The sequence below is a fragment of the Patagioenas fasciata genome, chromosome 7 (genome assembly GCF_037038585.1).
Source record: "Patagioenas fasciata isolate bPatFas1 chromosome 7, bPatFas1.hap1, whole genome shotgun sequence".
Classification (NCBI taxonomy): Eukaryota; Metazoa; Chordata; class Aves; order Columbiformes; family Columbidae; genus Patagioenas; species Patagioenas fasciata.
In genome coordinates this window covers 36,637,380-36,650,739 of record NC_092526.1, presented here as the reverse complement: position 1 = coordinate 36,650,739, position 13,360 = coordinate 36,637,380, and the positions used below count along the sequence as shown (strand labels likewise).

Genomic DNA, 13,360 nt, shown 5'->3' with positions numbered 1-13,360 from the left:
AGAGCTCTCGACTGTTAAGCTGCAACATTACAAGTGGCAGAAGCAGACCATTTATTGCAAGGAAAATGTATGTACTTCTCTGCTGGTGGTTTGTGTGTGTTTCTTATTTTATTTTTTTAACTCTCTTTTAATAAATTCAAACACTCTTCTAAGACTGAAACAATAAAGTCTCCTTCCTGTGAGACTAGAGAGTGAAAGTTCATTGTCCATGGATATTTCCAAGTGTGTCAGTTTGTTTAGTTCTTTTCATATTGTGTTTTAGAAATCATAATAATTAAAATTGGGGGCTCAAACTACCAAAATCAATTAAAAGACATCACAGAAATGTAGTACTGATACGGACCTCACCAGGTTATCTAATCCATTTGTGTATCTGAGGACTAGTCTAATTGTCCTACAATGTTAAGTACAGTTGTTTTTCTTTAAGGTTTTTAAACAACTGGGAAAGTTTTTTTCTTAGATAGCAGCTCCATCATTTATCTTACTATTTTTTCTTGGTTTTATCATGTTTTCTTCTCCATCACTAAGTCAAATGCTTCTTGCCCTGTTTTTTCAGACAGTAAAAGCCCACCCTGTTCTTGATTGCATCCTTTCACTTATTGAAAGATTTCTAGTCTGTCCTCACCATATACTTAATAACTAAACAAAACCAGTTCTTCCAAGTCCTCCTGAGAACTTATATTTTGTAAACGTATCTTTTTAAAGTTTTTTTCTTCATTTTCTTTCCCTCTAAAACCACCATGTACGAAATTAAGCGCAGTATTCAAATTCTGACTTCAGCACTGCTAAATAGAGCAGAATAATTATCTCCTGTGAGGTGCACATAAAATTCCTGTTAATCCTTTGCAGAATTAAAGATGTCTGCTTTTGTGCTGTTGCATCACCATGTTCATGTGTGATCCTCAGTTTGTGATTCAATGCAATTATAGATCTCTTTCAGCAAGACCCTCTTGGGTCCACCTGGCACACTCCTGGCAAGTCATTAATTAGCAGGTTGCAAGATGTCCCTCGAGTAGAGATCACACTGTGACCAAGGTGTCCATAAGTGTAGGAAAAGATTTGCTGGAAAGCATCTTTTTAGGCAGTATTGGATTTCCTCTGGGATACCTGTCACATCAAGCAGATGTTTCTCTCTCTTCCTTTCCTCTATAGTCAACTCAGTTGCTTAACACTGGTGCTGTATTTTTAAGGGAATACTTATACTTGGTTCTTTTTGTCAGCCTTTCTTGTAACCCTCTATTCCTATTTCAATGAAGGCTCTAGAAATTTAACTTTCAGGCGGCATTAAAGCCATTGAAGGAGATGCCCATCTGGCGATGCCAACAGAGCTTTCTTCGCTACATCACTGCCCAAACGCTTCCCACAACCCCAGTCACCCCGTCACAAAAGGGTTTATGAACTGGAAAGGTACAGAGAGAAGCAACAAGGATGAAGTTGAGAATGTACAGACAGACAGACGGCCACGGGGTGATGAAATGCGCAGCTGATGCAACATCTCTGAGGGAGGCCAACAGCGGAGGCCAAGAGGTGGGTATGAGAACTCTTGGGTTATACCTTCCCAGCCAAGTTATGAGATCAATGAGTGAGAAAAATCTGCTGTTTGAAGATGGATTAAATAAATGATCTTGCTTAGAAAAGAGGCACCTGAATGGGAATAAGATACAGAATGTTAAGTTACAAATAGTATGGAAGTAGCGCCTGGAGAACAATTATATACATTTTGCATAGCAAAGGAGATTTCCAATAATTTTTCAGGAATCTAGATTCAAAACAGTCTAAATGTAATGGTTTTTTCTGCCTAACGCTTAAGTAAACTATACTTATGTAGTTTACTTACATAACTAGGTTTATGCTTAAGATGACTAGGAAACTCCTTGTCAAGGGTTGTTGCAGCTGCCCAAAGGATGAACAGATCAAAGATGTTAGAGATGACCAGAGAAAAATCTATTTGGGTTACAAAAACACACACAGAGCTGTTTCTCAGGAAAACTGCTGGCAGGTGAGAGGACTTTCTGTTCTGCCGTGTCACTCGAGCATTCACAAATAAGCCCTGCTGAGGAAAGCTGAGCCCCAGCTCTGACACGGCACTGCTATTTTTGGGATCCCCATGTCTCAGTTTCTATAACCTCTCCGGTGACTATGAGATGGTGTATTTTAAGGACAGGCTGCACACTCACGCTGCGTGGGTCACAGCTGGAGGAGGTGAGCTGTGCTGCTCCCACACAGCCTCCCGCAAGCATCCACCAGCTGCTCCAGCTGTGGCTTTGCTATGGCCTTCAAGTAAGGAAGGGTTGGAACTTTGCTCTCTGAGGAGCAGAACCAAGCTTAAAATATGATACTGTGACTGAGTATCTGTTACTCGGTTCCTTTCTCATGCCATGGTATTGGTTTTATGGATGTTGCTGATGAACATTGCCCTGAAAGATGTTTGCTGGGAGAGGGAGATACCCTGCAGGTTGCTCGGGAGATAGTACACAAAAGGAAGTTAAATCATAGGTTCTTTACTTTTTCACTCATCCTGATGATGAAAACTCATATGAAGGGCTATGTCAAAAGTGTATGGGCCCCTTAGAGTTGGCTAAATATTGCTATCAGGTACCATCAATCAGCAAGGTCATAATCTGACCCCTAGAATTAGGCTTGTGTTAAAGCACCATTGCCTTTCATTTTTTTTTTTTTTTCCTTGTCTACTAATGTGCTGGGCATTTGCTTCACAAAAGGTAAATAAGCTTCTACACTTGGAGATTAAATTGTTTATATTGTTGGTTGACACTACAAACTTAGCAACCAGGTTACAGGCACAAAACTCTGAGCTACTTAGAAGATACTGACAACACAGAGGGCCAGGCTCAGTGCCACTGCTGGGAAAAGGCTAATAAGAAGAGAAAAATATTCACCCTGAGTTGCCCTGCTGTGACCATCGCAACCTGCAGCGTGAAAATGCATCAAGAGAAATAGCAGAAGAAGCTGTATCTGCGACATTGTGGTGAACATCTGTACTCATTTTACCTGGCAGGGAAGCTGAAGCTTTTATCTTCTTCCCTCAATTGCTCACAATCTTGTATTTTTTTTTTTTTTTTCTAATGGAATTATTCTTCTTTGAAGATTGTGGAGGGGAAAAAATGACCCCTGAAAACCTATCTACCTTTGTGTAGCTTTTTAACCTGTTTTTGCCTGCCTGCTCTTCCAGGAGACTACTACAATGACAGATCCTTCAGTGGTAGATCACCTGACACGACTGAAAATCAAACTCCTAGAAAAGGTAAGGGAATAACTCCGCAGTGGTCATCTTTGCTCTGTTTTTTGCTTTTGCATGTTCAAGCATTAATATTGTATTTAAAATAACTGTATTTCTACTGAGATACGAAGAGGATCTGCAGCCAATTGAGAACGTCTGTCTTCATGCAAGCAGAGGCAGACCATGCCTGTAAGGCAGGGCTGGAAATTGTCGTGAACTTTGCTGCTGGACTCATAACCAGTTCTTGTTGTGGTTCTACCAACAGAGACTCGAAAATGAACAGGAGAACCTGGAGAAGATGGAATCACCGCTCCCAGCTGCAAGTAAAAGTGAAGCATTTGTTCTAATTACGGACATGATATGGAAAGGGCTTAGTGACGTTCTCAGGCATGGTTTCCTTAGCAGGTGACAACAGATAATCACATCTGCTCCCTTAAAAACTGGAAGGGGCCTCTGCATGCTCAGTGGTTGGGCATTTGGGTAGTCAGAACTTGCTCTGTCTGGGCTTCTGTGACAGGGACATTGTGGAGCAGGAGGAAGACTCCAAACTTGAGTTAGTCCTGCCCCAGCTCAGCCCGTGTCTCTAAGTCTGTATGCAGCCCCAAGGACTGGAAGTAGCAAAAACGCACATTTCAGTGAAGCTTGTGCAGTAATGTCAGCCTATATGCTAGTCGGTCCTAACCAAGCTAGTGCATCTTAGCAGCCTTGATGCGAGGAGATTAGGCTTGCTGTACTGTGCAGCTCTATACCTTTTATCTTTCGAATTTCTTCAATGGTTTGTTTGGTTTTTTGTCAAAGGGAAATAGTGAGCCAGCCTAGCACTGGCATAAGAGTGACCTCCTGCCCAGGTGTCCTCTGCAGCCTGTCAGCTGCAGATGCTGTTTTCACTGGAGCAAACTATTGGTGAATGCTCTTTGTCATAGCTCCTACACCTAGGAGCGAGCCCCTGTTGCAGTTCAGCTGTGTGCTTGGCTTTGGTGATCCTGAAAAGGAGGCATTATTTTGGCTGTGTGTCTCTGAGGGATCCAGGCAGGAGGAACACTCCACTGCTAATACTGCTTTGCAACGCTGAAGCTGGCAACCACAGCCTTGTGCGGACCAGAATGTGGTTTCCAGTGTAAAAAAATAAGACTCAGCTTATGAAACAAATCATTATACTGGAAGAGTTGGTCTTGAGGACTGTGTTGATGTTTCATGCACAAGTAGTGTGTTCCTTTCAACAGTACTCCCACTCAATCTATGCATGCTATGGGCAGTGCGTTCATTTACTTGCATGGCACATGCAGTGTCGATAATTATATATATTTTTTTTAATTAAATGCTATCAGTAGAAGATAAGTAATATTTCCAGATTGTACTCTGGACTCATATACATTTAGCTGGTGCACAAATGGTTAGAAACTTCAAACACTGTGGCCAAAATATAAAAATCCCTTTAACAGCTTACAGTTTCAAAATACTAAGTGATGCTTGCCAGGCATGCCTCCAATGTATCTGAAAACATTATTTCTTATTTCCATTTCAAGTGAGTTCAAAATCAGCTGTATGTGGGAAGAAATGAAAACTAAGCCGGTTCAGAACAAAAAGGAAACAGAAAATTTGACATTCTACACTGAGTTTGTTTTGATATGTCACAACAAACTTTTTTTACCCTTTGCACCATCATCTTCTGCATGTACAGAGTGTATCTAGAAAATTTCAGGCTGAAATGAGTTTCTAAGCCAGGAGGTTAGAAGGAGGCTTTGGAGAGCGATCTGAAAAGTTTATTTTCAGAGATGGCGCATTGCCTTTGTAGAGCTGCTGAACAGCTGTGTCTGCATGTGGCGTAAAGTCAGTATCTGTTAGTGGATTTGACAAGAAAAGTAGCCTACAGCCTTTTGTGGAAGAAGCCAAGGTATCTTATAACACTTTTCCCAGAATGAATCTCATAATGCAGGTGCTATGATAGCTCTGTCTTTGCAATCCTTTGAGAAGATAATGGACTTTTCCTCCTTCAGGGAGCAGACGTGAGGATATGCTCCAGAGCGCCCTGAGGAGAAGGAAAGATCTTCTGCAGGAGCTTCGGGTAAGTGCCCTCTCTGGGGACAGAAACGACAGGAAGGGCCAGGTTACCTGCACATCCACTGGTGATGTGGATTCAGTTCTTTTCTGTCTTTTAGTCTTTGGGCTGGGCAGGATTCAGTCCTTGCTGGTTTGGGGTATAGAGGCTGGACCAGCCGACCAGGGAGAGGGGTTGGAGAACAGGGGGTGTCCTCTCTCCCTACAGCTAACGACACACATGCTTCAGTAAGTTGGTGGCTTTATCCTGTTTGTCCTGAGCTGCTGCATCATAAGCTCGCTGAGGTAGTGCCAAAATGCGAGGAAGGGATTTTTAATGCTGCCAAAATAGGAATAATAGTAACTCTTACTTATTGCTAGTTTATGGAGGGTACCAATTTTCAGTGTTTTCCCAAACTTTTGGCAGTTTGCCCTTTATTTTGTTTTACATTCCTTTTTGTTTGCGCTGAAAACTGTATGGCTTCAAGATATGTGGGAAGAAAAAGTCCCTTTATATTTTGTGGGCACTGGCTGGGTGTTTCCCTTCATGAGTGAGGTTTTTTTCAGAAGATACTGGATTTTGCAGGAGCAGCACCTTCTGGAAGAGCTTTCACAGCCCCCTGCGCCCGCTGGAGGACACGGTCATAACCACAGGGCTGCACTCCCACACATCTTCCAGATACCTTTTCCAGCTCCCCAGGCCGAGCCACCAAGGATTATCCAGCAGACGGTAGGATCCTCTCTCCTTGGAAACACCGCTAGTGCTGTGCTGGTCTGAGACAACAACCACAGGTGGAGAAGATACACCTCTTGCGGTTGTATGAGTCCCTCGCTGCCTGAGGCAATCTAAGGAATGAGGTAGCAAGAGGAGTGGGAGGATCGCCCATGCTCTGGCCCCACCATTCAGCCCATTTCCAATACACAACACTGCTCGTACAGCCCACGACCTCAACAGCTTCTCCACATGGATCTCATGGGAGACTATGTCCAAAGCCTTACTGAAGTCCAGGCAGATGATACCCACCACTGTCCCCTCCTAGAGATGAGGGAACTGGCCAAATTCAACCCTGACTTCTCCCTTTTTCAGCTGCCGCCTCAGCCGGCCACCATCATCCAGCAGTTACCTCAGCCGCCCCCGCTGATCACACAGATCCCCCCTGCCCAGCCGTTTGCAGCCCCCCGCTCTGGCAGCATTAAAGAAGGTAACGTACCCTCCATTCGGCAGATGGGCTGGAGAGGACAGGTTGGACAGGACAGGTGCCACGGCAGGTGGAAGGGGGCATGGCACAGCATCCAAGCCAGTTAGTGACATGCTGTTTCATTATGGGGCTGCTGCTGGAGCTGTGGGAATTGCACTCTGTAAATGGACTAGATGCCATTTCTGAGAGGCTTTCAGACAAACCCTTGTAGCCGAAACTAAAGAAAAAGGGACTACAAACTCAGCAAAGCCAGGTTAAGCTGCCAGCGAAGCTCAGGAAAGCAAAACAGCTCAACCCATGGCACTGAGTGATATTAACAAGGTCAAACTCATGCTCACAGATGACTCAAAAATTAACGTACAGGCTTATAAAGTTTGGTTTTTTTCTTTTGTTCCCTCTAAACCTGCAGTTCAATCTCTTCGGAACAATACGGGCTTTTATTACAGCCTGTGTTTGGAAAAAAGACAGAACAGCTGAAAGTGCTGTTCCAAATATAGTGCAATGCCAATAAAAAGAGTTTGTTGCTAAACATAGGTGGATGCTACTGTGAAATAATACATGAACAAAAACCTGGATGGCTTCCCTGGCTCAAACTTCAGCCAAAGATTTCTTCATCCCACAGAGGAATCCTCAGTCATGAAACTGCAATATTTCTCAGCTCTTTCTTCATCTAAGCGTCTGGATTTTTGAATCAGTTTATTTTCATAAACAGAATAGTCCTAATTCATGCATGACTTTTCTGAAGCTGATACATGTAAACTACTCCCGGTATGACCAGTTTAAAAAAAAAAAAGGGAGAGTTGCCTTGATTTTCTTCTTCTTCTTTTCCTTCCTTCCTTCCCCCCCAACAAGTGAATTAGTTCCACAGCACGGGTCCTTTGTCATTAGGACCCAGAGAGATGATGGTGAGTAGATTTGATGCACATGCAGTGGACTCTCAAGGTGGCACTGCAATATCATGTAAAGTTGAGGAAACCTCTCACATGGAAAGCAATGATCTTGAGTTGAAGCAATGGAAAGCACTGTAAGGAGCCGCTCCAAGCTGGTGTAAGCAAGAGAGCTCTAGTGCTCATCCCTTCTCCAGCCTGACAGTCCACATAGCCAGAGGGGTGGGCTTGTAGGGAAACTAACGGACAGAAGATGCTCAACAGCACCTTTCTTCTAGAAGGGAGGAGAAACAGGAGAACTGGCATGAACAGTCTTATCCATAGACATTAATTTTACACTGCCTGGCCAAATAATGCTAATATTCTTCATGTGTTCCATTCAGCTGCTTTGTCGCGGTTGCAGTGACCAGTCTGTACACTGGACAGCACCTCTTACCTAGATGCCTCTGCTGCCTGTCGGTTGCTGATAAATCTCTTACTTTTTTCCTTGGGGTGACCTTTCCCAGATATGGTAGAGATGATGCTGATGCAGAATGCCCAGATGCACCAGATCATCATGCAGAACATGATGCTGAAGGCTCTGCCACCCATGGCTTTCGCACAGTCTCCTGCAGCCAGCTCTCCCCTGCTTCAGCATGGACAGCAGGTAACCACCATGGAGTCTGAAGGGCATCCTTGCTCACATGGGGCAATGGTTGATCTCCTGGGGGGGGGTGCAGGGCCTGGACAAAACATGCAGAAAATCCAGGATGTTTAACAACTGTATCTTCAGACCTAGCACACCAGAAGTCTGTTAAAGAGCAGGGCACACTCTGCCTCTTTACCATGATGAGCACTGTGACAGGACCCAGGGGATGAAGGTCTCCTCTGCACATGCAAACTAGATTTAGTCCAGCTCTGAAAATCATCTGGTCTGTACAGCTGAACCACTAACAGACTATTCACTTGCTGTGAACAGCTGGGCAATATTTATGTTACAGATCCTGTAACTGGTAAAATTTGACCTGGCAGTTTCAAATGGGCTAGAGCTGAAGCACAGATTTTGTGATCATACTTGAAGCCTCACTGCTATAGTTCCTATCTCACTGAAAATCAATGGCTACTGAGCTCTAACAGAACAGATCTTAAAGATATTTAGCTTTGTAGATCCCTGTAGGGATTTTCAAAAACATATCCGGTGCCTGATAAGAGGTATATAATTTTAAACATGTCCTTAGATGCCAAAATCCTAAGTTATTTTTAACAAGGTGATATAGTTCCTTAGTGTTCTTAATTGTTTCGGGAAATGTATTTCTAGTCTTTAATCTGTAGCATTTATTACCTAAGAAGCAAGGACAGCTGATTTTTGGGGAGGAGGGGATGTTGCAAAAACTTCCGCGGTACTTTGCCTACCCCTCCATTTTCAGCCTAACTGTGTCTTTTCCCTGCACTGTAAGAAAGATTTCTTTTCCTCGGATGTTAAGGTTGTTGAGCACTGAGAAAGTAACTCCCACACTTCTGCAGTCCTTGCCCCGCTCACTCACACCTTTCCTATGTGCTATCCGCAAAAGCAACACACGCTCAAAAGGCCCCGAGTCCCGGGTTTAAGGCAGGGTAGGAAATGCAATCGTCGTCCACAGCCCGTCCCCTCCTGGCGGGAGCTGATGGGTTTTTTGCACCTGTTAGCACCAAATGTCTGCTCTGGACAGAAAGCCTCCCCCAGCAGCTGCCAGCTCTCGCGTTTCAGGGCACTGATGTCCCCCCAGAAGCCCTCCCGGGTCACAGAGGGGCTGGCTGGCTCCCTCAGCCGTGCTCCCGAGGGCGGACATGCTGTGGAAATGGCAGGTAGTGCCGGCTCCTCCTCGCATCAGAACTCTGCTGAGCATTGCCTTGCACACAAGTCCTTTTCTGTTTTCCTTAAACTTTGTAGCTTTTGGTTTGGAATACTCTTTCCCCCTTGCTGCAGGGAGATTTGTGGGGGAGCCAGCAGACTCATCTGCAGCTTTCTGTGGAGTACCCTGTGTCTAAGGGAAGATGTCAGAGGAAAAGTGTGCATCCCCCTGGTCCCCACCTTCTTCCCCAGGCCATCTGTCACCGTGTCTTTCCCTGATGTAGATCAGTGGGATAAACTGGGGAGAGTGAGGTCTGAGTGTTTCCGAATATCAGGTGAAATCTGAAATCACTGAGTGTTTGCTGGACCTTCTATGTTGGAGCCTACAAAACCCGTCTTCAGACACATGGCCAAACGGGAACCCAGCCCCTCAGTCAGCGACCCTTCCCGTGGGGACACGGATTTCACAAATCACCTTTTGTCTCTTTCCAACAAGGACCTGCAGTTTGCTGCTTCCCCAGCTCTGAAAGCAGAGAGGCCCAGGCCATCTGCAGTGCACCACCATCATCACTACCCTCCCACCGCGCTGCTCCCGGGGCCCCCCACAGGCTTCCCGTCCACATCCGCGGCACATGGCTGGACTGGCAGCACGCTCCCTGCCCTGCCTACGTGAGTAAACAGGCAGCACTGATGTCACCTTGGAGCCCTTCCTTCCTGCACCGGTGGGGTAGCAAGGTAGAGCAGACAATCCCATGCCTTCCTGGTTCTTCACTAAGGCCAGTCCTGAATATCATCTTTAACACAACAATGGGGTTGAGGCAGGTTAAGTGATGATTTTGTACACTCAGTACTATAACTTGAGTATAAGTTGGGGAATGACCTATTAGAGAGCAGCGTAGGGCAAAGGGACCTGGGGGTCCTGGTGGACAGCAGGATGACCATGAGACAGCACTGGGCCCTTGTGGCCAGGAAGGCCAATGGTACCTGGGGTGGAATAGAAGGGGGATGGTCAGTAGGTCAGAGAGGTTCTCCTGCCCCTCTACTCTGCCCTGGTGAGACCACATCTGGAATATTGTGTCCAATTCTGGGCCCCTCAGCTCCAAAAGGACAGGGAACTGCTGTAATAGGTAGGACAAGGGATGATGGGTTCAAATCGGAACACGAGAAGTTCCACTTAAATAGGAGAAGAAACTTCTTCTCACTGAGGGTGCCAGAGCCTGGACCAGGCTGCTCAGGGAGGTTGTGGAGTCTCCTTCTCTGCAGACATTCAAACCCGCCTGGACACCTTCCTGTGTAACCTCATCTGGGTGTTCCTGCTCCGGCGGGGGGATTGCACTGGATGAGCTTTCCAGGTCCCTTCCAATCCCTAACATTCTGTGATTCTGTATCCTCAGGCATGGGCAACCTGCTGGCAGGGGTATCCCTATGGCCCTCTTCAGCATGGGATTTGAATTCCTGAACAGATTATTTACCTAATGGGATTGTAAAGGATAAACATTTCTACCCCTTTCACTTTTACATGGGTTTGTAATCTGTACCAGTAAAGATCTCCTGTCTTTTTCCAGAATTGGTGCAATTAGATATTTGCAGAAATAAGGAAGAGATTTTGTCATGGCTTTTAAGATGTCTTCTTCTTCAGCCGCCTTCCACCATGAATTATGAGATCTGACACATCTACACTGTCCTTTTGCTATTACTAAACACCATAATCCTATTCTTCTTGTTGCAGGTGGCCCACATACTGACAGTACGTGTTCCTCTGCAAGTGGGCCATCGCATTGCTGAGCTCAACCTGTACTTGAATAGCTCCTAAATAATCTGTCTGTTGACAGCCTAACGCCTGTATGACTGCACATTGTTGGTACAAGAAGCGTGTAGAAGAAAGGCTGCAGATGTTCAGAACAGACATACCATGCACCTGCGGTCTGCTCACCCATTTCTGTTAGTTTAGTTGTTTCCTGCCGTCTTCTAAGCCCACACCAGCCACAAGCAATCGCCACTTTTTTTGCTATCTCTTCACAGAATCAGGAAAACCCATCCCAAAGTGTCCTGCAGGCCTGGCAACCCACAGCAGCCCCTGGGCATGAAATAATCTTGACACCAGTGTTATCTGAGCTCTTGCAAACGAGTATGGCCCAGCTCCAGGGCTGGGAGTCCCCTTCATGTGCAAACTGAGGAAATGCCCCTTGCGAAGGGGCCCGCTGCCCTCCTGGGGACGGTGATGCAAACTAACCCAGAATGCAAGAATGAGGGTTTAGTCACCAAACCGCACCAGCATGAAGTGTTCCTCTCTGTGTTTCTGGTTTTACTTCCCTCGCAGATATACTTGTCCTACAGTAATCACCTAACCGGGGAAGTAAGGATGAACAGGAATGATCCAAATGCAAATTACCTGCGTAGCAGAGCAAAAACCTGGCATTTGATTTTCCTGAAGACCAGCACTCTGCCCTGCCTGTGTGAGTTGGCTTTATGCGCTCTTTGGATAAATGATTCTCAGTGGAGAAGAACAGGAAGAAATCTGCTCCCGCAGTCATGGTTTTGAGCACTGAGGTGCAATGCCCACCCCAGCTACCCACAGTCCATGTGTCCTGCCCCGGGAGGGCTCTGACTCTCCATCTCTCGTTGATCTCACATTTACAAGGCCACTCGAGGTTTACTTCTCAAAGAGCTATTGAAAGGTGTTTAAACACACTGGAATCATGTGTATTTGTTTCACTATTGTTCAACCTTTCACATGTATAATCAGGCTTTAGACTTGATTTAAAAATAATAATAAAATCCTGAGGTTCTTAGATATGGATGTGTCTTTTTCTTCAGTAACACAAATCAAACACTTTTCCCGTCTTTACTTTTCCCACTAATTTTCAGAGGGCAGGCTTTAATCTGAGCATATATTATCCTGTTCTTGTTTTCATTCAGGACTCCTCAGAAGGCTCACTCAGTTTTTAATCAAACAATACTTTTTCATGCTCTCAGCACCCTGGTTGTATTTAATAAAGAAAGATAAACAACTAATTAGTAGCATTTTCTCAATGTCTTCCCACCTTCTCCTGTTTTTAAAGTGGAGGACATCTTTACATTGTTTTTGCCTGGTGCAGTTTGTGAGTGAATCTGATGAAGATAACACAGGGACCTAAATTTTGCCTGGAATGGTTACTGAGAAGAAGAGATATTGCACTGGGCATAGATAATCCCTGACAGGCAAAGTTCAGTCTGGTTTGCCAAGAACTATTGTCAGTAACTAAGGAGACGGGTTTGGCAGCCAGAAGCCGATGTGTATAATCTCGGAAAAATAAAACCTTTCAGACTGTGGACCACTTACCATCCCAGATAGTGCTGCTCACCAACATCTCAGGTGCTTCCCTGTGTCTGTGCCTCCAGGGCAGGTACACGAAGCGTGGCTGAGGATGTTTGTGCAGAAAAGAGGTATCGCCAGACCAGCTTTAATTATACGATTGTATGCTGTGTTATCCACAGGAGTCCATGAATTAACTGACGTACCTTAAAGAGCTGCTATCAAATTGGCAAGCCAGGGTGCTGGAGTAATCTGTAAAGGCTACCAGACAAGTACGTAAAGGGTGCTGTGAGTGATATTTCCAAATAATAACTGTCACTGCTGGAAGCCAACAGTGTGCTGCCTGTGCTCTGAAAACAATTCATGAATAATTTATTTGCTATGTAAAACCTACCTTGCTCTTTGCCCTCTCTGCTCTGTTTCCTTTGCTCTGTGTATGTGAGTCAGTCAGGTGGTGTGGAGCAAATTCACTGCTGAGAAGATCAGAGAAACCCAACAGAGGGTCTTCACTTGTGACTCATTTGGACACAGTGCCAGGGCCTGTGCGCACTAATGACCTTTAACAGCCCCACCTGGGACCCCTGCCCTCCCCAAGGCCAGCAGTCCCATTTAAGCTTGGGCCTGGGGCTGCTTGTGGATTCTGTTGTCCTGCATGTTCTTGTGCTGTAGCTTGGGACCATGGTGTGGCACCTGCTTCCCCATCCCTTGGGATCCAGGATGTGTGATGGACAAGATTTGGTCTTGCTCCTTGGAGGCAAATCTGCTGGTTTGGGCTGTGCACTGCAGGTAATTAGTGTATGTTAATGTATGTGTTTCCACTGTCTGCTGCTTAATTATTGTGAGCAGGATGTAACTGGCTCCTTCTTGTTAAAAGCTTATGGTGTGCAGTACTGG

The 13,360-nt window shown here is 45.4% G+C and overlaps 1 protein-coding gene across 1 annotated transcript; it reads left to right on the top strand.

The window, feature by feature from the left end:
* Positions 1 to 3,202: 3,202 nt before the first annotated feature.
* Positions 3,203 to 11,892, top strand: C7H21orf58 (chromosome 7 C21orf58 homolog). The gene is made up of 8 exons (XM_071810618.1): positions 3,203 to 3,262; positions 3,504 to 3,561; positions 5,236 to 5,303; positions 5,862 to 6,005; positions 6,363 to 6,477; positions 7,868 to 8,007; positions 9,668 to 9,843; positions 10,887 to 11,892. Exons 1-8 carry the CDS (start codon positions 3,203 to 3,205, stop codon positions 10,954 to 10,956), a joined length of 831 nt encoding a protein of 276 aa, XP_071666719.1. The 3' UTR covers positions 10,957 to 11,892.
* The last annotated feature ends 1,468 nt before the right edge of the window (positions 11,893 to 13,360 follow it).

Coding starts and splice junctions, on each gene's coding strand:
- C7H21orf58 (XM_071810618.1), top strand. CDS start 3,203: ATGACAGATCCTTCAGTGGTAGATCACCTGACACGACTGAAAATCAAA. Junction 3,263..3,503: donor AAATCAAACTCCTAGAAAAG/GTAAGGGAATAA, acceptor TTCTACCAACAG/AGACTCGAAAATGAACAGGA. Junction 6,006..6,362: donor CAAGGATTATCCAGCAGACG/GTAGGATCCTCT, acceptor TCCCTTTTTCAG/CTGCCGCCTCAGCCGGCCAC.